Source organism: Rattus rattus, chromosome 1, assembly GCF_011064425.1.
Source record: "Rattus rattus isolate New Zealand chromosome 1, Rrattus_CSIRO_v1, whole genome shotgun sequence".
NCBI lineage: Eukaryota > Metazoa > Chordata > Mammalia > Rodentia > Muridae > Rattus > Rattus rattus.
This window is the reverse complement of record NC_046154.1, coordinates 19944028-19967893: the sequence shown is the minus strand read 5'-3', so window position 1 is coordinate 19967893 and position 23866 is coordinate 19944028. Positions and strand designations below refer to the sequence as shown.

Sequence of the window (23866 nt, the reverse complement as noted above, 5' to 3'; positions counted from 1 at the left end):
TCTCTGTAGATTTCGGGTTTAATACACACCAAGCGCTTGCCTGTCTCGGATTTGCGATTTATTTGGGCCACCTACTGCGCTCCTCACCTAATGGGATCAGAAGGGCCCGCCCTCTCGGCTCCGTGCGCGCGCTGGCTAAATTCACTCACCATTTCCCCATCTAAGTGGATTTCCGTGAGGCCCGAAGGACAGAGTCACCGCTCTGTGCTGGACCCTAGCTGAGCGGCCCAATCAGTCTCCACCCGGTGAGGGGATACCTGCCACCAAGTCCTCTGCCATTTGCGTGTGAAGGAGTGGAACTGCGTGGTCACTGAGCGACCGTGCAGATCTAGTGGAGTGGCAGACGACTGGAGATGCCCAGAGCTCAGCGAGCCGGGACAGCTTCGTGGAGGAAGAGCGACAAGGCGGAGCCAGCTCCGGCCGCAGCGTGGGCGGAGCCAGGGACTCTCGCAGCCTCTGATTGGGCGGCACGGTCGAGCGGAGCGGCTCCGATTGGCTGGTGAGGCCGGTGCCGCTGCCAGGTGATGCCCAAGGGTCGGGTCCCAGGGCCACGTGGGGGGCGCGCGCTGCGGGGGCGGGGGTGTGGGCGGCGGTGGGGCGGGCCGGGCGCTGGGTTGGCGCGGATGTTGCGGGGATCCGAGCTGTGAGACCTGCTAGGAGGCGCGGCAGCAGCGGTGAGTGCGCCTGGGGACCCTCCGGGGACTGGGTCGGGGCCGGGAGGGTCGCCCAGAGCGAGCTGCATCCCCACCTCTCTCCGCCAGCAGTTGCCATCACCTCGGTCCTCGTCACCATCCCTGCCTAGCGCCGGGGCACCTGAGCCCCCTCGAGAACCTAGCGCTGCGTGGGAATGGTGACGCTTGCGAGATCGCTGTCAGCGCTCGCAACACGCTCGGCACCTCCAGGCTCTATCGTTTCTGCGTCTTCCCTATCCAGCCTGTGTGCTCGCGCGTCCACATAGATTTCAGGAGGAACAGAGGCTGATGAACAGCCCCTTCACTGCTGAGGAACTGGAGGCTGGCAGGCCAAGGTCACACCAGCCAAAACTGCTGAACCCCAGTCCCGTCCCTTGTTGCGCGGGTCCAGGACCTGTGGGGGTTGGTATCAGTGGTGTGCTGGGCTGGGAGAGGGAATCCTGTCTTTCTAAACAGTTCCATCCCCAGAGCCTGAGTTGTTGCAGCTATGAGGTTAATGGCATCTATTCCTGCACACATACAGACCCAGTGTGTACCAAGAATGGATGCCTGCTTGGGGACCCCATAGACTGTAAACCTAGGCAGAGAGTCCTGGGTTTGCCAGCTCCCCCTCCTGTGGTGTATGTCTTTAGTCAAGCCGCTGGGGTCTGCAGGCTGGGTAGTCTCCCAGTACCGAATGGATAGATTGTTGAGTTTTAGGCGCACAGGACCCTGTGATTGGACGTGAAGTATAGGATTAAATAGCCAGTCCTCTGTTCCTAAGGAGACCCCCAGCCCCGGAAAATAGAAGCCAACTATGTGTCTCTGTAGAAACGACCTGGCCCGGCAGACAGACCCCTGTGGAAAACTTTTATTTGGTTCAAACAGATTAGTTGGGTGTGCAGTCCAAGGTTTCAGTGAACCTTGGTGTTCTTGGTTTAAGGCAGGGTCAGACTGGAAGGGGGGTGGGTGGGAAAAAGTTCCTGTTTTGGGGGAGGCTAAATATGAGGATGCTGTCCATCCTCCCCACCCCCTTCCCTAACTCGGTCCCACAGGGCACTAGGCAAACTGATGTGTGTGTGTGTGTGTGTGTGTGTGTGTGTGTGTGTGTGTGTGTGTTTGCTGACCCTTGGCTCTTTACCCCGTGTTTGCCAGGCTGTTGCACAAGCAGGGTGTGAAGGGCTCTTGTCAGCCCTCTTTGTCTCTTTTGAGGTTGCTTTTCTTTTCACCCTGTTCCATCCCCACCCCCGCCCCCCACGCTCCCCCTTCCTTGCGGGTCTCATTGCCAGCTGTGTGTCTTGTGGTCTCTGCTTCCTTGCTCTCTTCTGCCTGAAAGTGAAGACGCACTTCCCTGCCTCCCTGGGAGCCCCGTGGTCCCCCTGCTGGGAAGGGGCAGGCAGCACGTGGCAGGAGTGTGGTCTGCTTTATGTAAACATCAGATGTGCCATCGAGACCGGCGACTGTAAAGTGAGCGGGCTTAGAAAGGAAGGTTGGCAGAGCGCAGGTTGACAGCAGCCTTGCGGAGGCCTGGGTGGGCTCTGGGGGAGGGGCGGGGCTACAGCCTTTGTTTTCCCGCTCTCCCTGGCTGAAGTCTGGTCTGGAAGGTCACTGGCAGGCAGAGGTGTAGGGCCCTTTTGGGGTTCTAAGAGCATCACTCTAAGGCGCCCAAGCTCCTCCCTTTTTCCAAGCACTCCCGCCGCTGTGTCACTTCCAGGACACACTACTAACTCCTGCTTTCTCCTGTGAGTCAAAGCCTCCAAGCCAACTTCTTTCCAGCCTGACTTCCACAGTGGCTGAGGGTTTCCAGTTGGTGTAGCCTGGACAGGAAGTCTTGAAAGAAGCTAGACTCTGCTGCCATCTTCCCAAGCTCCCTTCTGGCCAGCAGGCTTAGAGGTCTCATCCACTGCTCCATGTCAGGCTGGCATCACGCCAGGCACCTCACGTTACCCAAGGTTTTCAGGAAAGGAAGTGAGTGCATAGAGAGGTGGGGCAGCTGGCCCAAAGCCACACAGAACTTGTGCCCAGCCTCTCTGACCCGAGCCAATGATTGCAAGAAGGCTGGAGAGAATCCGGGAGAGGGCAGGTGTCTTACGGTGTCCCTGAGGATGCTGAGTCTGCAGGGACCCAAGCATAGACTTTCCCCCAGCGACTGGTCCATTGACGCATCTGTCACACAGGACTTCTGTCTTCCACCTGTGCATCTGGCTAAGGGTCCCAGGAAAACCAAAACAGGGCCAGGCAGGACTGCTGTTTGTCCATCTCCTGGGCCCATGTCTGTCTTCTCTGCACTCCCCTCAGCACCAGCGCTTCGTTGGCATGGGTTGTGGGTTTCATACTCTGCCAAGGGCTTTGGGATTCAGGAAGGGAGTCAGGCTGGGCACATGAGCCAGCAGCCTTTCGTACCGGTCCCTGAGATCATCTAAGGGAGCTGTCCAGCTCCAGACCACCCACCCTCCATCCCCACCCCCACCCCTGTGCACTGTTCCTGCCCCAGGGCCAGCTATGGCTTCCCCACTGTCCACAGGGTAAAGTCTCGTTCTTGGGCTGATCTTGGGTGCTGTGCAGCCTGCTGCTTTGGTAATCTACCTCAGGCCCCAGCTCAGGTTTTTTCTGCCTTCTCTTCTTGCTACAGTTAACCCCTACCCTTCAATGGACTCTTCCGGACTCCTGCTCTCCCTGTTTTGATTTTTTTTTGGGGGGGAGTGTCTCGTGTTGGGGGTCTTCTATTGTCCAGTCTATCCCTGAACTCCTGCGTTCAAATGACTTGGTCCTCCCGCCTTAGCTTCCTGAGAAGTTTGAACTGTAGGCAGACGTCAGTTCTTTTTTTTTTTTTTTAAAGATTTATTTATTTATTTTGTATATGAGTACACTGTAGCTGTCTTCTGACACACCAGAAGAGGGCATTGGATTCCATTACAGATGGTTGTGAGCCACCATGTGGTTGCTGGGATTTGAACTCTGGACCTCTGGAAGAGCAGTCGGTGCTCTTAACCCCTGAGCCATCTCTCCAGCCCCAGACGTCAGTTCTTTCAGGCACTAAGAACTGGTTTTACTTTTTTACCAGCTCCCCATGCCCATCCCTGCCACAGAGGGCCCAGTGAGCGCTCTAACCCCAGATCTGGCTCAGCGACCCATGCCAGGAACCATCCCACTCTGACCCCTCCCCACACACCACCCAGTGCAGCCCCAGCCCCTCCTGTTGCCTCTCTCCATCTTCCCACCGCCTCACCTGATTAAGGCTTATTCTCAAGTTCCCCCACCTTGCTCCCCAAGCAGACAGAATTGGTCTTTTGTCCCTGTCACATGCCCAGGACACTGGTGGGCACCTAGCATTTGCTCAGTGGATTTATTAGTTGGCTGAATGAATGAATGAATGAATGAATGAGTGCGGGAGCGAGCAAATTTGAACAAGCACGCCAGCCCTTGACAGAGGGCCTTCAGCCAACTGCCTGAAAACCAACCTCTCCCCCGCCCTTCCTAGCCTCCTCTCCGCGAAGCGTGAAGCTGGGTACGCTGGGGACCATGCAGAGGGCTGGGGCCAGGGCCCGAAGGGCCTCCGACTGCGGGCCTGCACCCTACCGGCCCAGGTGCATTGCCAAGTTCGCCCAGGTGGGTGGGTGCCTGTCCTGTGTGTTCTGGAAGGGAGTTGCGGGGTGGCGGCTCCCTGGGGTTGGGGAGGACCTGGGGCCCAAAGACCTGACTCCGTCTGTCCTTTGGAGTGGATGTGTGTATATGGGATGAATGTATAGGTGAGAAGATGAGGGCCATGCGACCCGACCAGGGTCACCTACTGAGAGCATTAGCAGAGAACTCTGGCCTCCAAAGACAGTGCTTAGACCTCGCGCACAGCTTGCCTGCACAGCTTGCCTGCATGGCGGGATAGTGTGTGCCCCTCCCATTTAAGGCCCACTGAGTTCTGGGCCTTACTTCCCTGCCTTGCTTCTCCCCATCACCACCAGTACGTGGGATCCTTTCCTGTGGATGATTTGGACACTCAGGAGAGCGTGTGCCTTGTACAGCAGCATCTGTGGGCCCTGCAGGTGAGAGGCGGGCGTGGCGAACGTAAGCCAAGGGGGGACGCCATGAAAATCAAACTCGGACAGAGCTCTGAGGGCACAGGATGCCTAGGGAGGGTGGGAGCCAAAGGTCTTCTGAGAGGTGACCTGGTGAGTTCCAGGCTTCAGGACTCATCCTAGATGCCTGGGGACCCATGCCCCACAGGCCATAGCTTGAATGTTGGGGGTATGCCACCTAGGCCTCTGTCCCTAGGCGGGGGTGTCAGGACTGGCTGAGCAGCCTTGGTGAAGGATGCTGGGGCAGAAAACCACAGAAGGCCAGGCCTGGGAAGTGACGTCTGCCTCTGCCAACTGTCTTCCCCTCAGGACTGTTCCCGACGCCGGGCCGTCATCCTGAAATTCAGTCTTCAGGGTCTCAAGATCTACAGTGGGGAGGGCGAGGTAGGAGGGGTAGGGGAGGCCAGGCAGTGAAGAGCAGAGGGGGTATGGTCTGCTTATAGTTTGTCCCATAGCCCCCTAGGACAAGCTCAGACAATTGCTTACCTCGTTGAAGCTTTAGAGGCCCCGAGTCTTAAATATCAGGGACATCCATCCCATGAGATTGTCTAAATGCCCAGCCCAGCATTGGCCAGTGGCTGTGGACAGCTATGGGCTAGAGAGGGCAGGGAGATCTTGCATGCTTGCCCGTCCCTCCCTGGCTACTCATTGCACAAACAACATGGCCGCCCATTGCCCGCCATGGTGTGGTGTACAGCTGCAGGCCTCTTACATAAGAAGGCCCAAGGCTGGTGGTAGTACCCTGGGGTCCTGCCTCACCTGCCTGAGGTATTGTTACTATTGGATGTGACAGCAAGAGACACTCAGGGGACTGTCATCACAAGCAGAGTGAATGGCAGAGCTAGGATTTAAAGCCCCAGCATTCCTACCTCAGAGACCAAGTATATAATAACCCTGGGCCTGTTGCTACCACCTCTGTGCAATTCCAGCCAGAGACCACTGGGTCACTGTTCTGTCCCTCGGTTCTCTGACTTGGAGTGGCCCTCCTGACCTACATGTCTGCAGCAGGCCCATGGGCAGTAAAGGCTAGGCTTGGCGGGCCTCGGGGAACAAAGAGTCTCTTCACTCCAGGAGGTGGGTGGCCTACGCCAGACATGGGAGGTCCTCGGGCCACTGCCACCACGCATGTGAGTGTCTGAGGCCTGCTGTCACCACAATGCCTCGCAGGTGCTCCTCATGGCCCATGCTCTGAAGCGCATCCTCTATGCCACCTGGAACCCAGCCGCCTGCCAGTTTGCTTTTGTTGCCCGGAACCCACGCAGCCCGGCCAGCAAGCTTTTCTGTCATCTCTTTGTGGGGAGCCAGCCTGGAGAGGTACTGGAGACTGGGGGCTGCACTGTCCTCAGGTTGCAGGAGGTGGGGAGTGAATCTATGCCCCACCACACGGCTTAGGACTATGTGTAGCCTGTCAGCACCCTTGACATTCCCTGGGGCCAGGAGCAAAACTAGCCAGGACTTTTCTCTCCTGTCGCGTGCCCACCCTCCTTCATCCTTGTTCCTTCCCGTCACCCTTCAAAGTCTAGTCCACCTGTAACATGAACCACACTCCACCCTACTGACAGAGACTTGAGTCCTTTAGCAGCAGAGCTCGTATCCAGGTTTTGAGCTGTCCCTAGGTGGCCCTGTGTAGCTGTGTAGTGGATGGGATAGGTCCTGGGCAGCTGTGGTCACAGTGAATGACAGATCTGTGGCAGCCAGTCACATAGTCAGTCCCAACATTTGCTCTCACCTCTCGATGTAGATCCTGGGTGACAGGGGGCTGAAGCCGATGGTTCCAACAGGCTGGGTCTGGATTGTGTGAGTGTTGGGTGCCATGTTCAGGCCCCAGAGAAGTGCTGAGAGTTTTCAGTGCCCTTGAGTCCTCAGAGGGTCATGGGGAGGTGAGGATGAGGATGAGCTGCTCTACGTTTTGCCCTGGGTCACCCAACAGCTCTTAAGTTGCAGAGCCAGGCGAAGCCGCTTATCCACTTTCTGGCGGTGTCGTGGGCCTGAGCCTCTTAGGTAGGAGTGCACTGGGCCCAGGGTTGTGCTCTCTGCACCCGGCATGATACTTGGCACAGAGTGACTTAGCAGTGATGCGACCAGAGAGAACTGGTAACAGACGCTGCACGCGGTGAGATTTTGAGGGTTAGGTAGGAATTTTCCCAGGAAGTTTCTTTGTGAGCAACACTGGAAGTTAAGGGGCCATTTGTAGCCCTGGAGATAGCTGGTGCCTGAGGCGTTCGTTCCAGGAGGCTGCTACCACTGAGTCTACCCTTCCTGTCCTAGATTAATATCCTGTACCTGCTGCTCTGCCGATCCTTCCAGCTTGCTTACCTCTTGCAACACCCTGAGGAGAGGGCGCAGCCTGAGCCCTCCCTGGTGCCTGGAGGGGACATGTCCCTGAAGCCACTCTGCAGCCCTGGGGTGGCCCCTGCATTAGTGCGGGAGCCCTTCAGCCGGGATCAGCTGTCACAGAATGTCCATGCCCTGGTGTCCTTCCGGCGGCTTCCTGCAGAAGGGATACTGGGCAGTAATGGGGTATGCAGGGGTTGGGGGAAAGAATCAAGGGTTTGGGGGTTACGCTGCAGGGGTGGGCTTCATCTGGCCTCAAACAGATGGGTCTGAATCTGCCTGCCTATGGGCCCCTCTTGGTGCCCTAGAAGGAGCTGCCAGAGCCAGAGGGCCGTGGGGGCACCCGTCACATTCGTCTAGGGAACCCCTACTGCTCACCCACATTGGTGCGCAAGAAGGCCATTCGCAGCAAGGTGATCCGCTCCGGGGCCTACCGAGGCTGCACCTATGAGACACAACTGCAGCTGTCAGCCCGGGAAGCCTGTGAGTTGTAGGAGGGGGCTGGCTGGGCTAGTAGACTTGGCAGTAGGGTGGGGGTTCATGCATGTTCTTTTGAGGCTGTAGCCCCCTTGTACCCACCCTCCTCCCTTGACTGCCTCTGCATGTGAGGGTACATCAAGCTTGAGGGCTTATGCAGGCCACTAAGCAACTCTGTATGGAGTTTCCGTTGAGGGACCAGATGTGTGACTGTCAGGTTGGGGAAGAGGTTTGGTGGGGGAGACAAACCACAGGATAGGGGTTGGTGGTAGAGGGGCGGGTCTGGCATTAGGAGGTTGCGCCATGCTTCCTCTGACCTTCGTGGTCTCCATAGTTCCTGCTGCATGGGAGGCATGGCCCCGTGGCCCTGGTAGCCCCTCGTGCCTGGTGGAGAATGAGGGAAGCCTGACAGAGAACATCTGGGCCTTTGCTGGCCTTTCCAGGTAAGGGAGTTCTGTCCTAGCCCAAAGTCCAGACCCTTGGGTTGGGTATAAAAATGTGAGGTAGACTCTTTGTCCCATGGACACAGGTTACATAGGCAGAGTGTGTGGACTTTAACTGCTGAGTGTGGGGTGCTCCCAGGCTAGGTGATCTCAGGCCATGACTTCCTCTGCCCAGACCTCAGTTTCTCAGAAAGGCCCTAACCAGAGCCTTGAAGTCAGCAAGTCATGTCCCCAGAGGCCTTGAGTTGCTTCGACTAACATTCACTGAATGGCTGCTCTGGTTCAGAACTTCAGAGGTCACACGCTCAGTCTTCTACCACTGCCACTAAGTTCTTGGGGCTAGTACATCCCTTGCCAGGACAACAGTCTAGGGTCAGATTGGTGGCCTTAACCTTGGCTCCCTCCCCTTAGGTCCTGTGCTCTTGCCCTGCTTCGGAGAGATGTGCACGGGGCCTTCCTGCTGTGGCCCGAGCCAGGTACCAGCGGCCAGTGGAGCCTGTCTGTCCGGACCCAGTGTGGCGTGGTGCCTCACCAGGTCTTCAGAAACCACCTAGGCCGGTACTGCCTAGAGGTGAGATTGTAGGGTTATCCCCTGGGCCTTCCAGCCCCGCCCTGCCCCGCCACTGCCTCCATCCCTGGTAATTCTTCCCCTGCCCTTTAACTGTCTTAGAGCTCCTGAGCCCCCCTCACTCCTGAGCTCCTGTCCCCTCACCTGGAGCTCTCTGGCCCCGCCCCTTATCCTAGTCCATTCCCGTGGACTGGGCTCTGCAAGCTCTGTTTCTGTTCTTTGGGGCTTCTGTTGTGTTTGATTGTTTGGTTGGTTGGTTTTGGAACCAGCATCTCTCTGTGTGGCCCTGGCTATCCTGGGACTCACTATGTAGACCAGGCTCGCCTGAAACTCAGAGATCCACCCGCCTCTGCCGTCCAGTGCTGAGAGCCTTTACTTCTCTCGCTTGCTGACTGGGTGCTGACCACAGGGTTCAGGGCGAATCGCTGAGGTGTGCACCACTGAGGTTCTCCCTCTAGAGGGGTCTTACAGTTGTCTCTAGGAGAGCTGACCCAAACCCACACAGCCTCCAGTCACTGGTTTCCAGGACTGAGCTGAGGAGGCTTTTACACAGCAGCTAGCTGTACGAGCTGCCTCAGGGCTGGCCAGGCAGGGCAGATCGAGGACGCGGTGACTGGCTCCACGCTTACCGCACCTTCTCCCTTCCTGAATTTATCTCCCTGCTTTCTGAATGGCAGGCACGTGATGGGAGACCAGGGTAGGGATGGGGTGCATGAACTGTGGGGCAGGGGACCAACGCTAAGGACTTTCCTCCCCAGCACCTGCCAGCAGAGTTCCCCAGCCTGGAGGCCCTGGTGGAGAGCCACTCCGGGATGGAGCGCAGCCTCTTCTGCCCACTCAGCATGGGCCGGCTCAACCCTACCTACGAAGAGCAGGACTCCGGTCCTGAGGGCAGGTTCCCACGGACTCTGCGGCCCCTCAGCCATGCCAAGTCTGAGGCAGAATTGCAAGGCCTGGGCTAGCACACAGCCAGCCCTCAGTCCCCTGTGGGCCCAGCCTTGCCTCGGCCCCTGGGTGGCAACGGTCATTCTGCCCTTCTTGCACCCCACCCACTGGTCACCAGCTCCAGACAGGTCAATCTGCCCCTTGATTGGTCTTCCATCACTTCACTGCCATGGGAGAGGAGCCCTGAGATTGGAGGTGGAGATAACGGGACCTCTCCCAGGACCTGGGGCCAGCTGAGGTACCAGGATGAACATGTAGAGCCAGAGGGCTGGTAACTCTAGATGACTTTGGGGAAGTGGCCATTGCTAGGTTCCTACTGTCCTTGTGCAGAGGCTTCCCCAGCAGTTTATGATGTGGGTGCAGTCTTTGCTGGAGGAGGCGAAGCCTCTGCTGGGTGGGGAACCCCAGGATGCTCCCCATAGGGAACCAGAGCCTTAGGGGAGTTTCTGGCTTGCACCTTCAGCTCATTTCCTGAAGTCACTTTGAGTGGGGCTAGCAGTGAGCACACCGCAGTCAGCTTGGTGGCTGCTTTAGGAAGCCACTTAATGCTGGTGTTTCCTCTAACACAGCGCTGACCGTTGGGCATGGCTGGCACTGGTCACCTCAGCCCTATTTGCGGTGGAGAACTAGGATTAATGCAAGCCTCATGGAGGGGAGGTGACCTTAGCAAGGGCCAGTCCAGGGACATATCCTGGAGGGTCTAGCCAGGGAACGACAAATTCAGGTGTCCCTTAAATCAACTCTGCAGAATATATGAATCTACCCAAAAGAACAAACTAATTTTGTTTTTTTCTTTTTTTCGGAGCTGGGGACCGAACCCAGGGCCTTGTGCTTGCTAGTCAAGCGCTCTACCCCTGAGCTAAATCCCCAACCCCAAGAACAAACTTCTTAAGTGGTGGCAGTGCCCGCCTTTAGTCCCAATGTTTAGAAGGCGGAGGCAGACAGATCTCTAGGAGTTTGAGGCCAGCCTGGTCTACAGAGGAAGTTCCAGGACATCCAGGGCTACTCTGTGAAACCCTGCCTCAAAAAATAAAAATAAAATAAAAAACAACAACAAGACAGATTAGCTTTGGAAGCAGAGGTGTGGGCAGAGAGGAGGGATGTCCTTGTTTAGTGCCTTGGATGCCACAGGTTTCAGCGGAAGCCACAGGTTTTGGATTTCGGATCCAAGCCCTTAGCTCAGTACAGTGCCATTTCTTTCAAGTGAGAGGGATGGAGAGAAAGGTGCCTGCGGAACTCCTTCACAGGAGAAACTCACCTCTAGACTGATCAGGAGCAGCAATCCTTCCGTGCCATGCCCACCACCATGCCCGCTCCCTGAGTAGGGCCAGGTTCCCACGGAGCTGAGAGATTAGCATATCCTGTGCCCCGCCCCAGAGAGTTCCACCCAAGGAAACTTGTTAACTACTTGGCCCAGATGCTAGGCCAGGGCTCACCTCCAGGAGGGTTCGTAGTGTGAATCACCCATGTGTACGATACCAGGAGACACTCCACACAGCCAAGGGACCAGCCTTCCCCATGCCCTTTTGACATTCTTTCCAAAGCATTTATTGATCGCATGGTACAAACGGCACCATCTGGAGCCCCTGTGTTCAGACGGTGTCTTTCTTACAGGCCATGGCTCTGTCTCTGTGCAGACTACCACCACAGCTCTCCTGTGTGCGCTCTGATAAATAAACCGCATTCTTCACAGTCCATTGCAGAAGTTCCTTGAGTAGCCAATCGTCACCATTGTTTTCCTGTTTTGCTTTTGTTTGTCAAACGTCCCTCAGCTGGAACGGAACAGTGAGCCTGCCTGAGGTCCTGGCCACCAGGGCCCAGAAAGGTCTGAAGGATCTGGGAGGTGAGGCGTCATGGAGAGGTCTTCTGAGCTAGAGGGGCCTGTGAGCTGATTCAGTGCATTTTGTCAAACCTGCTGACCTGAGTTTGATCCCTTGGTCCCACTTGGTGGAAGGAGAGACCCATGTCCTGTAGGTTGTGTCCTCTGACCACCACATTCATTGGGTGTGCATTCATGCATCCGTGCAAATGTACGCACGGGCGCGCGCGCGCGCGCACACACACACACACACACGTGAGCACACACATGTATCTGATAACTCAGGCTTGCTTACTGTCTCAGCAAAGTGTACCAGGTGCTTTGAATAGCCCAGGTCTGTCTGAACCTAACTTCAGCTCCAGTTAGAGCCCAGATAATTCTGACTCCCTACAGCGGACAGAGGATCCTTTTAAAGATGATCCACAGAAACGGTTCATTTGTAGTCATCCTTTGGTGTGTGAGTGTGCCCGTGCCCGTGTGTGCCCGTGTGTCCGTGTGCACGCGTGCGTGTGTGTGTGTGTGTGAATGTTAATATGTGAATGTTAGTTTCCCCTACTAGACTGCAAGAGACTGTCTTCCCAGAGCCTGTCAAATGGCTGATGGTGTTTCTGTGCCTCAGAACTTATGGGAGCATTGCAAATGGGTGGTTGGTGGCTCAGACTGGGTCAGGAGGTTAGGCTGTGTGGCCATTCCAGCAGAAAGACTTAACTCCAAACGTTTTTTGTCTTTTTTAAAAAAATTATTTATTTATTTATTTATTTATTTATTTATTTATTTTATGAGTACACTGTAGCTGGTGTGTCTGACACAGCAGGAGGAGGCATCGGATCCCTTTACAGATGGTTGTGAGCCACCACGTGGTTGCTGGGACTTGAACTTAGAACCAGTGGTAGAGGGCAGTTAGTGCTCTTAACCGCTGAGTCATCTCTCCAACCCGGTTTTTGTCTTTTTTTTTTTTTAATTTTTTTCAAATATATTTATTTATGTATGTGGACCGGCTTGCAAGAGTCCTTCCACAGTGTGGGTCCCGGGGACAACGTGGGCATGGCAGCAAGAGCCTTTCACTATGTGAGCCATCTTGCTGGTCCAGTTTTTCTGTCTTAAAATATGGACTCTTAGGGCTGTGGATAGGGGGCAGTGAAGTCCTTGTCGGTCTCAGTCTCTGCCCCCTGAGGGAAGTGGAGTCAGATGTGGGCTCCAAGTCTTACCCTGGCCAACTCTGCCTGGTTGCTGAACCTCACTGGGCTGGAGCTGCGAGACCTGAGAGACAGAGCAGAGGATGGGACAGAGTAGTTCCTAACACCCTGGTGCATCCCCTGTCCCGGGCTCTCCCCCGCACTCACCGTTCCGTCCTGTGACGTCACGGACGTTGCTCAGCAACGGCGAACGCCGAGACGGCGAGCACGAGCGCTAGCGTGACCCGGCCAGCTCCGGGGCTCGGGTCGTGCGGCGGCGCCTGCAGCGCGGATCCCCCGTTCCCCGCCCGGGCCGGGCCTCAGGGACGGGCGAGCCCGGGCGCGGGAGGCGGCGGCCCGGGCTCCAGCCCGGACACTTATCCGCCGAGCCCCTGCCCCTCTCAGCTTGCCCCGCGGGGAGTCCCGGCCCCCTGCTGCGGCCCCGCCCCCGCCGCCAGGCCCCGCCCCGCGCGGGCTCTGGCTCCACCCCCTGGTCCGGGCCACGCCCCCGGGCAGCCATGGCCTCGGAGTCAGTGAAGGTGGTCGTGCGCTGCCGGCCCATGAACAAGCGCGAGCGCGAGCTGAGCTGCCAGTCGGTGGTGACTGTGGACTGTGCGCGCGGCCAGTGCTTCATTCAGAACCCGGGAGCGGCGGACGAACCCCCCAAGCAGTTCACCTTCGATGGAGCCTACTACATAGAACACTTCACCGAGCAGATCTACAACGAGATCGCCTACCCGCTGGTGGAGGTGAGGGCGCCCCGAGACTGAAGGGCCAGGCTCGGGGCTCCCGGAAAGTGGAGACAGGATAAGTGGGTTAACCCAGCCCCTACCCCAAAAGCCAAGGGAGAAGGCTCTGGGCACAGGCGGATAGAGTGGCAGGTTAGTCTGAAGGCTTGTCCTGACAGTAGACTCCTGGGGACCTGCCTCCAGTGTGGTGGCCACTTCCAGGCTGAACCCAGCACCCCAACTGGTCCACACGCACGTCCTTTGCAGCTCTTACCGCACAACTTCAGACCCAGGACCACTCAGTGTCCCTGCTCATCTTGACTCGCATCCCTTGCAGCCCTTTGATCACAGACTCTAGACCCCAGAGGTCCTGGTCCTCTCTGTCCACATTCCAGACCTGTGGGATCCTGAAAGCTCCAGCCATTTACCCCAACCTCCTTCCCTCCTAAGCATCCCAGGAGTCTTCTCTTCTCTGTCAGGCGGTGGTTCACACTCGCTCCCATTTCAGCCCCACAAGCAAAATCCTCCTGTTCGAATTCTCCTCTTGCAAGGAGTAGAGAAAACACTTGTCTTTCTTTAAAAAAGAACAGCGTGGCGATTCCATGTGCTCCAGTATCTGGGGTTCCGAGAAGTCCATTTGACTCATTTGACCTAGCATTCCAAAAAAAACATTCAGCATGGGCGCTTTCTATTTTGACTGGCAGGCTCTTTCAGCTCTTCCGTGTCCCCTGACTGTTGAGATGTGTTCCAAAGCCTGCAGTCTGTGTGGTGCTGAACCAGGAATAGATATGCATCATTAGAATTTAGGGTCACGCATGCATCTCTGCTCTGCTGAACTCTGACCCCACTCCAAAGGTGTTCTGACAATGTAGACCACAGAGCACTTGACAAGAGCTGGTTCCCTCTGAATACTCAGAAGACAAGGGACAGCTCCCCCAAGGGGACAGCCCCAGGCTCTGAGGGTAGCTCAGCTATCCACCTGTTGGCCTGGTTTTCTAGGCTAGAAGGGGTCGCAGATGTCATCGGGTTCAGCCCCTCTTGTTTGAATCCTCTTCTAGTAAAGGACCGGCCCTTGCATGTCTTAAGTGACTGCGGTTCATACCCTAGAAGTAGCCTATTCCACTTTTGTTCCTTGGTCTCGAGAGTGTTCCACCCACTCAGTCCTACCTCTGTCCCAGGGACCCAGAGAGCACTCCCCCCACCCCCCATCTAGAGGTGGCACCTTGACAATTTGAACTTGTGTCCCTCCTCGGCCTTGCTTCTGTCTAGGGCTGTCAGCCTTGCTCAGGGCAAGGCCTCAGTTCTCTTCTTGTGGGTTATACAGTGTCCAGACGAGTCCTACCCGGAGAGGAGACGCTAAGGACACAGGGATAGACCTCTTGGCTCTCTCTTCAAGCTTCCTCTTTTTTTTTTTTTTAAAGATTTATTTATTTTATGTATGTGAGTACGCTGTCACTGTCTTCAGACACACGAGAAGAGGGCATCAGATCTCATTACAGATGGTTGTGAGCCACCATGTGCTTGCTGGGATTTGAACTCAGGACCTCTGGAAGAGCAGTCAGTGCTCTTAACCGCTGAGCCATCTCTCCAGCCCAAGCTTCCTCTTTCTCTTCCGAGTCCCACTGTGCAGACCTATTTCTGGCCACCCTCTAGACCTCAGATTTGACATCTGTTCACTCATTAATCCACTCACCCCCCTGTGAAGCGAGACATTAGCATCTCCACTCCGAGCCCCAGGTTGATCATGAGAGGGTGCTCGAAGGAGATAGGACTCACCCTCATCAAGCTCAAGGTCAGAGTTAAGCTAAGTCAGCAAGCGGTGGCAAGTGGGGGAGGGCAGCATGGGGAGGCCAGCGAACCTTGGAAGGGATGGAAGGGGGGACAGAGAGGAGCGGGCATAAGATGAGCGCAGTAGGAGAAGGCCAGTCAGGAAGACGCAAGGCGGCTGGGGAGAGATGGGCATGCAGCATTTGATCCTCACTAGAAGGACTGGAGTCGTTCTCGTCAGAGACGTGACTGAGGCCTGAGGGGGACGTGGGGAGATACACCATTGTGACCAATGGCTGGATAACTCAGGCCTGCTCGCTCTGTCCCTTCCCTGGGTTTTCTGGCCGGTAGCTTGGGCCTTCTGTCAGATCCTCCCTTCAGATCCTATCCCGTGCTGTCCCTGCACTTCAGATGCCACGCTCTGCCTTTTCCCTGTCTTCCTCTGTCCCTTCTCTCCAGGCACTGTTCCTCATCTCTTGTCTCTGACTGAACTTTTCCGCTGTCCTTGAGCTTCCTTCCTTCTCCACACCCACCCTTGACTGACCCCCATCCCCTCCTGCCTTGTCTGCCCCTTCCCTCTAACAAGCAGTCCTTGGTCAGCCTGTGTGATGCTTTAGGATTGATCTCAGTACACACGCACGCACGCATGCATGCATGAGTGGGGATCGACAGTCGATTTCATAAAAACCCACCAATAAGTTTCATAATTCAATAAGACAGGAAGGGGTGACAATACACAGGGACCAAGCGAACACTGGGGACCTGTTCCACATGTGAGTGCTCCCTGGGACAGCACCCCACCACTCCCTGCCCCAGGGCATCGGTTGCTATGTCAGACTTTTTTGAAATCTTTGTTTTGCCTTAGAAATATACCTAAAGCTGTTTTCTACTTAATTCCAGGGCAGTGCTGTCCTATAGAACATTCTGGAACAGTGGGAATGCTCTGTGCTTGCACTGACCAATTAGACATAGGTGGCAATTGGCACGGGAAAGAGGCTGGCACTGCCGAGAAACTGAGTGTATTAGTTACCTGTGCATCACTGTTGCTCAAAGCTACTTCTCAGAAGTGGGGAGGAGGAGGAGGCTCTCAGTCCATCAGGATGAGGCATGCTGGGAACAGCACCCCGAGGACCCCTCACCCCCTCACCGCAGATCAACCAAGTTAGCTGGAACTAGGAGTGGGCTATAAGGTTCAAATGCCTGTCCCACCTCCTGCCAGCTCAGCTCCCAAAGATTCTGCAGCAACCCCACCCAGTGTCACCAACCAGGAAACAGACGATCAAAGCATGGGACATATATATATATATATATATATATATATATATATATATATATATATATAGAGAGAGAGAGAGAGAGAGAGAGAGAGAGAACGAGAACGAGAACACAATAGTTTTCTTCAGACACAACAGAAGAGGGAGTCAGATCCCATTACAGATCTACCATATAGTTGCTGGGAATTAACTTCAGGACCTCTGGAAGAGCGGTCAGTGCTCTTAACTGCTGAGCCATCTCTCCAGCCCCACACTATAATAATTTTTAATTAAGTTAAATTTAAATAAATAAAGTTGTTTTATATTGTAGACTTGAGCCACATTCATAATTTTAGCTCCCCCAATGATGGCCTTTTAAAAACTAAAAGGAACAAAATAAAACTATAGTGCAGCGTATCTATAATATTTCATAAAACAATTACACATAATCTATCTAACAACTATTAGTACTTTATGTTCTTTCATTACATTAAGACTTTGAAGTCTGTAGCCTGACTGTAGCCTGTGGTGCATGCCCTTCAGTTCCTGCACTCGGGAGGCAGAGGCAGGAGGATCTCAGAGTTCGAGGTCAGCCTTGTCTACAGCAGGAGTTCTAGGGCAGCCAGGGGTTACATGGAGAAACCCTGTCTTGAAAACAAAAACACAAAAGAAAACAAATGAGGCCAGTCTGAAACCAGAGAGACTAAAGAGGGGCTGGGTGGGGACATGGCCCCTGTCCGTACCGGGCTTGCCTAGCGCACAGCCCTGAGTTCAGCTCCAATACTCAGAAGCCCTCCTGGAGGCCTCTGCTTTGTAATTCCAGAGCTTGGGGAGGTAGAAGCAGCGTTCAAGGTCATCCTCAATTACTACTGATTTTGAGGTCATTATGGATTCGAGAGACATTCGCCCACCCCAATAAGACAAATAGCTCTGTGGTGGAGTGCTTTTGTAGCCTATATGAGACCCTGTAAAAATAAGCCCAGCTCCCCAAGTTGCACCAGTGCCTTCCCACTATGGCTCATGGCTACCTAGGAGAATGGAGCATCTGCTGTGTGGCTTTGAATGTTCCTGTAGAGTCCTTGCCCTGGGCCTGGGCTACAGTGAGAGTCCGGATAACCCTTCAACTTTTCCAGAGGTGTCATGTGACTCCTGCTTTAGCTACACTCGGGTTTGAGAGCAGCATAGGTTCCGGGTTGGGTCTTTTCAGTTGCTTGTCCCCACTTAAGGCCCCTTCTCTGCCCCTGCCAGGAGCTGCAGGACCCTAGATTAAGTGGACTGCCCTGTTTCCACTGCAGTAAAGGAAGCGTTGTCCTCTGCAAGGGGCTGGGAGCTTTGAGTGGGTTCCAACCTTCTTGAGAATCAATCCCCAGCTCTCAGGGATTCCTGCAGAGCTCTGTTTGGGTCACAGGGAATTTTTTTTTCCCAGTGAAATTCAATGTATGTTGTGGTTTGCCCAGAAGTTATCTGTGTTTTGATGCTAATTCCACTGCCCTAAGGATAGCTGCCTAGTCATATACTCAGGAATCAGGTGACTTCACCAGAACCTTCTCCCCATTGAATTTGTAAAATACAGGTGAGGGGTAGATACAGGATAGAAGGAGGCCTGTCATTGGAGGAGAAGGAAGGATGGGCGGGAGAGAAGTTTGAAGGAGGAGGAGGAGATGAGGACAGAGAGACAGAGACAGGAGAGAGAGAGAGAGGGGAGAAGCCATGGCAGGTGATGTTAAGATTCTGCTCTGCGTATTTACAGGTTGTTATCAATGTTCCTAAGGGATGGATGGTACCGGGCTTTGTATGTTTAAGTGGGCAATTATATCTTATCAGTTGGGTCTAAGATTATTGTGTTGTGTGTTCTTTTATGTGAAGGTTTGAGTGTAGGAAAGTGCGTGGCTGGGATGTGATTCCGCCAAAATACCTAGCAGATATCTTGGGGCACTGAGGTGCCAGACCCAGCAGGGTAAAAAGACCACAATACTTTTATTTTTATATTTTTACAACAACAAATGTAGGCATTGGGGTCTCGGAACAGATTTCTGGGCCTGTATTCTGATGTACAATGCCATATCACTTACCTGTCTTGCTGTGACAAAACACTGTGACTAAAGCAACTTAAGGAAGAAAGGGTTTGTCTGGCTTACAGTTTGAGGGTGGACATTCGGTCCTGGTGGGGAAGGCAATGGCGGCAGGAGTGTGAGGCAGCTGTCACATTCCACTCAGGAAGCAGAGAGAGATGAACACTGCTGTTCAGCTTTTTTCCTTTAGTCAGCCTAGGACTCCAGCACTTGGGATGGTGCTGCCCATGTTTTGGGTAGGTCTTCCCACCTCAGTTAACCTAACCTTGATCTTCCCACCTTAGTTAACCTAACCTTGATCTTCCCACCTCAGTTAACCTAACCTTGATCTTCCCACCTCAGTTAACCTAACCTTGATCTTCCCATCTCAGTTAACCTAACCTTGATCTTCCCACCTCAGTTAACCTAACCTTGATCTTCCCACCTCAGTTAACCTAGATGCCCCCCTCACAGACATGTGGCTTGTTTCCATGGTAACTCTTTAAATCCCATCAAGTCAACAATATTAGTCACCCAAGATGTTTCATAGTGCTGCTGTCTGTAACCCTGAGTGCTCTTAGGATAGGGACTGTGGCCACCATGTTTTCTGCTCTTTCCCTCCTACCAGAACTTGGTTCCTGATGTAGAAAAGGCAGCCAGCACTTGCAGGGTGAATAAACACACCCATGAGTGAAGAATGAATGGCCTTCGAAGTGGAACCTGGTTTGTCTGTCTGCCTGTCTTCTCAGCTTCCTCACCCACACCCCAGATCCACCTGCCACTGTCAGCCACTCCTCTGTGTCCCCTTGACCTGGATCAGCCTCCTCTTCCTGTCTTTTGAGTAGTCCCCTCATCAGCAGGTCCTCTATCTTGCCTCTTCTCACCTTCCGGCTTCTTTCCTTCCTTCCTTCCACTCCCTCCCTTCACTGTTGACTGACCTTCTGCCCTGTGTGCACCTCCCTGCTGGGTGAGAAGCACTGTGGCCGGCTGCCCCGGCAGTGTTCCCGGCAGACATTAGCGAGCATCTGTCCACACCTGTGGCTAATTCACACGATGATTCAGCTTTAGGAGGGGCTGCGTGCGTTCTTATCCTTTATGACCGATTAGACTGAGACTCTACTATTGCTGTGATGAAAACACCATGACTACAAAGCAGGTTGGGGAAGAAAGGGTTTATTCGGCTCACACTTCCAGATTATTCTCTCTCATTGGAGGAAGTCAGAACGGGAACTCAAGCAGGGCAGGAGCCCGAAGGCAGGAGCTGATGCAGAGGCCATGGAGGGTGCTGCTTCCTGGCTTGCTCAGCTTGCTTTCTTATAGAACCTAGGACCACCAGTCCAGGGACGGCACCACCCACAATGGGCTGGGCCCTCCCCTCCCCTTGATCACTGATTGAGAAAATGCCTTACAGCTGGGTCTCATGGAGGCCTTTCCTCCACTGAGGCTCCTTTCCCCGGATGACTCTAGCTTGTATCAAGTTGACACAAAACCAGCCAGCGCACAGTGTACCAAAGACTAAGTGCATGTGGTGAGGAATGGAGCCCGGCTGAGGATGTGACTTGGTGGGGAAGCCCTTGGGTTCTGTCTTCAGCAGTACACGAAGAAACAAAACAAACATGGAGGTGGGATTTGAACCCACGTTGGCTCCCTGGCACAGGCTCTTCGATCCCTCCACCTTGGCACAATGTTTAACCCCATCAGGCTGTTGTTTGAGGGCAGAGTGGTGCCTTCTTTAGTGGAGACCCAGGCAGGCAGGGTCTGTGGGCTGGGCGCCATGGTGCACGCCTGGATCTGAAGGCTGAACACCATACTTTGGTTTCCTTTCCCACAGGGTGTCACTGAGGGCTACAATGGTACCATTTTTGCCTATGGCCAGACAGGCAGTGGGAAATCCTTCACCATGCAGGGACTGCCAGATCCCCCCTGCCAGAGAGGCATCATTCCCAGAGCCTTCGAGCACGTATTTGAGAGTGTTCAGGTATGGGCCTCACATGGGAAGGGATAAAGGAAGTGTCATAGATGTCACCAGGGCATCTAGAGTCCTAGGCATGGGCTGTGGGTTGTGGTGAGAACCTGGTCTCAACTCTGCATGGGTCAGCAGAGACAGATACTAGGTTCCAAAATTAAGATGGGTGAAACAACATAAAACCAAGAAGAGTATCTGCTCATGTTATCCGGCTCTGTGGCTTTCTCCTGCTGCCTTTGAATGTTAAAATTCATTTCACATTTCACATTTCATGTGGTTTGAGACTCTACTATTGACTCTGAACATGGTGGCCGGAAGTGGTTACAACAGTCCCTGCTCCCCTATTTATTGAGCAATTACTAAAGACCAAGCCTTGGGTGAAGCCCTTTGTTTTCTTTTTTTTTTTTTCTTTTGGTTCTTTTTTTCGGAGCTGGGGACCGAACCCAGGGCCTTGCGCTTCCTAGGCAAGCGCTCTACCACTGAGCTAAATCCCCAACCCCAGCCCTTTGTTTTCTTATCTCATGGACCTGAGACTGGACAGCTCCCAACTGCGTTGGCCCCAAAGCCAGTACCCTGTGTGATCAGGGGCCCCAGAGTCCATCAGTCCAAAGCCTTGGTCTCATAGCATTTGTTGAAGCCCCTGGCTCCTCCCTTGAGCAGTAGGGAGGCTTCCATCTCCTGTCCCATGAGACTTGTCCGTAGCACATTGGACAGATAGCCGTAACACAGCTTGGAGGCTTGCGGGTCCTGGAGCCGGGGGCGGCGGCGGGGGGGGGGGGGGTTTACCAGCAGGACAGACAGGGCAGGGTTGGGGTAAGGGTCCATGTAGCCCTGACATCCCTCTTCCCATAATGCCCCAGCTGTAGAGGCCTGGGCAGCAGGTGGGTTTAGCAACAGCCATCTGGTCAAGCTCTGTCTGCTTCCTGCAGTGTGCAGAAAACACCAAGTTCCTAGTGCGGGCTTCCTATCTGGAGATCTACAATGAAGATGTCCGTGACCTGCTGGGCGCTGACACCAAGCAGAGGCTAGAGGTGGGTGCAGATCCCATGTGGGGAGGGCAGGAAGGTCGGGGGTCGGAGGAGGAGCTAGGATCAGACAGTTGCGGGACTCAAGGTCCTGCTGACTCAGCTTCCCTAGTGCTGGGAGCGGGGCTTTTGAACTTGAGTGTTCTCAGACTCCACACTGCCTGGGGTGGTGACTGTGTCTACTGCTACCAACGGCTGCATCTCTCCTTGGGCAAGGCCACCTCTGTTGAAACAAGGTGGAGTTTTGCAATAGATTTCTATTTTAGAAAACATTTTCACTGATAAAAATTATGATAGCTGGATGGTCATGGTGCACACTTTTTTTAAAAGATTTATTTACTTATTATATAGAAGTACACTGTAGCTGTCTTCAGACACATCAGAAGAGGGCATTGCATCTCTTTACAGATGGTTGTGAGCCACCATGTGGTTGCTGGGAATTGAACTCATGACCTCTGGAAGAGCAGTCGGGTGCTCTTAACCACTGAGCCATCTCTCCAGCCCCATGGTGCACACTTTTTTTTTTTTTTTTTTTTTTTTTTGGTTCTTTTTTCGGAGCTGGGGACCGAACCCAGGGCCTTGTGCTTCCTAGGCAAGCGCTCTACCACTGAGCTAAATCCCCAACCCCGTGCACATTTTTAATACCAGCAATTGTGGGGCAGATTGTTGGGTTCGAGGCCAACCTGGCCTACATAGTGAGTTCCAAGATGGCCAGGACTACACAGAGAAATCCTGTCTCAAAAAACCAAAAAACCTGTATGTGTGCACGTGTGTGTGCATGTGCGTGTGCATGTGCATGCGTGTGTGTAAATAAATAATGATGATTAAACAATGATATTAGGCACTTACTAGGCACTTAATATTTACTGGCTCTTCAGGCACGGTATCCCATGTCACCTTTGGAGTAACCTTGGCGGCGGATGTTGTCCTCTCTAATTTAATTACTCAGTGAGGCAGAGAGAGCCTCAACATATCTAGGTTCTACAATGCAGCAAGTGGCTGAGTCTGGACTTGAACCCAGAACTCCTGATTTGACTGATGTTTATACGGCTAGGATTCCCTTGTCTTGCTCTACTTTGAAAAAAGGTGTGTTGCAGCCAGGCAGGGATAACACATGCCTTTAATCCCAGTACAGCTGGATCTCTTTGAGTTCAAGGCCAGCCTCATCTACAGAGCAGGGACAACCAGGGCTACACAGAGAAACTCAAAACAGACGGACAAAACTGAAAGGGGTGTTGCAGATTGAAGACACGCCCCTCAGCAGAGTGCCCGCTCCTAGTAGGTGCTCAGTATGGGAGCTATTTCAAGCTGTTGGGGATTAGAGAAAACCCAGGGAAGATGGGGGCCAGGTGGAGCCCCCTGCGGGGTAGAGTCAAGGACAGAAGAACCGCTCATGATGATGATCGAGTTTGGGTTCTTCAGAGGCTCGAGCGCATTTCATAATTTGTCCTCAGTCTCCTCAAAGACAGGGTTCAAGATGGAGGAGGGTTGCTTCCTACCATCAGGAACAAAGGTAGATCCTTGCAGAACTAGCGTGGCTGTTTTGGCCGCCCAGAGAGATCAAGAAACCTGCCAGACTGGGGTTGATGGCACAGCCTATGGCCAGTGGGCACACTGAGACAGGGGGATTGCAAGTTTCAGGCCAACCTGGGCTACAGAGGGAGACTGTCAAAAAAAAAAAAAAAAAAGGAAGAAATCTGGAGAAGGAGAGAGGGAGAGAAAAGAGGGGAGGGAGGAAGGGACGGGGGGAGAGAGAGAGAGAGAGAGAGAGAGAGAGAGAGAGAGAGAGAGAGAGAGACTATGAGAATATAAATGAACAAATCCTGTGAGAGGGCATGGAGTCCCCCCAGCTGGGACCCTTTGGTCTTAGTCTCTGCCAGAGGTATGGTCTTGCTCCTGCCTGGCAAGCCGGTGGCCTGGTCCGGGGAGGAAAGGCCAGTGTGAGAGGCTGCTCTCGCCTCTGCTGGGCTACCTCTGGCTTCTCCCTCCAGCCTCTAACCAAGCCCTCCCCACCAGGGTCCACCAGGAAGCCAGTGACTCCAGCTTTAGAGAGGGGGGAGCAGTCATCTGTTGTTTTCAGCAGAGACTTACTCTGAAGAACCCATGTGTGCCAGCGTGCCAGCGTGCCAGCGTGCCAGCCACACACTGCACGGCCCCTCCTCCTCTCTTCAGGTGCCATCCATCCACTCAAGCCCCTGCCCAGCTGTGGCAGCACAAGCCCCGCAGCTCTTTGCCCTCCCTGCCAGGAACCTCTCCCAACAACCAGCAGCATCAGCGTCGCCCTCAGCAGAGGGGGGGTTGAGGGCCCGTAAGTCACGACTCACCCTCAGACACAGAAGCAGGCAGAGGAGTTGGGTGGGGGCAGGTAGCTCCGGAAGACTAGCCTCAGGGTCATGGTCCTGTGGTCTCTCAGACCTTCTACCTCCTTGTGTGGGTGCCATGGGGACTCTGTCCCTTCCTGGCTAACCTGGGGTGGGGGTGGGGCGGCCTCAGTGAGCCCACTGCTTCAGGGGCTGCAGATGACAGAATGCTCAGTGATGTACATCCGTGGGCTCCAGACCTCTGATACAC

At 54.2% G+C, this 23866-nt stretch overlaps 2 protein-coding genes across 7 annotated transcripts in view; both read left to right on the top strand.

Annotated features, from left to right (window-relative positions):
* Nucleotides 1-1010: 1010 nt before the first annotated feature.
* Nucleotides 1011-10287, top strand: Sh2d5 (SH2 domain containing 5). 3 transcript variants are annotated; one of them, XM_032895663.1, is made up of 10 exons: nt 1011-1094; nt 4153-4280; nt 4631-4711; nt 5054-5128; nt 5912-6058; nt 7013-7264; nt 7387-7561; nt 7890-7998; nt 8410-8569; nt 9325-10287. In XM_032895663.1, the coding sequence occupies exons 2-10, from the start codon at nt 4194-4196 to the stop codon at nt 9526-9528; spliced, it is 1290 nt and encodes a 429-aa protein (XP_032751554.1). In that variant the 5' UTR covers nt 1011-1094; nt 4153-4193; the 3' UTR covers nt 9529-10287. The 3 variants fall into 3 exon arrangements, with proteins under 3 accessions (XP_032751554.1, XP_032751550.1, XP_032751546.1); XM_032895659.1 differs by lacking the exons at nt 1011-1094; nt 9325-10287 and adding an exon at nt 3724-3989 and having other exon boundaries at nt 7390-7561; nt 8410-8796; XM_032895655.1 differs by lacking the exons at nt 1011-1094; nt 9325-10287 and adding an exon at nt 3724-3989 and having other exon boundaries at nt 8410-8796.
* A 2725-nt stretch (nt 10288-13012) lies between these two features.
* The window catches only part of Kif17 (kinesin family member 17), a 36656-nt gene continuing 25802 nt past the window's right edge, over nt 13013-23866 (top strand). For all 4 annotated transcript variants that reach the window (XM_032895618.1, XM_032895633.1, XM_032895625.1 and 1 more), the window contains exons 1-3: nt 13013-13254; nt 20136-20282; nt 21200-21301. In XM_032895618.1, coding sequence (XP_032751509.1) covers nt 13024-13254; nt 20136-20282; nt 21200-21301 — 480 coding nt within the window. In that variant the 5' untranslated portion in view covers nt 13013-13023. The remainder of the gene's footprint in view (nt 13255-20135; nt 20283-21199; nt 21302-23866) is intronic.

Excerpts from the sequence above, each read along its gene's own strand:
- Sh2d5 (XM_032895663.1), top strand. The coding sequence starts at position 4,194 with ATGCAGAGGGCTGGGGCCAGGGCCCGAAGGGCCTCCGACTGCGGGCCT. Across the intron at positions 4,281-4,630 it reads GCATTGCCAAGTTCGCCCAG|TACGTGGGATCCTTTCCTGT; the intron begins GTGGGTGGGTGC and ends CATCACCACCAG. Across the intron at positions 6,059-7,012 it reads TGGGGAGCCAGCCTGGAGAG|ATTAATATCCTGTACCTGCT; the intron begins GTACTGGAGACT and ends TTCCTGTCCTAG.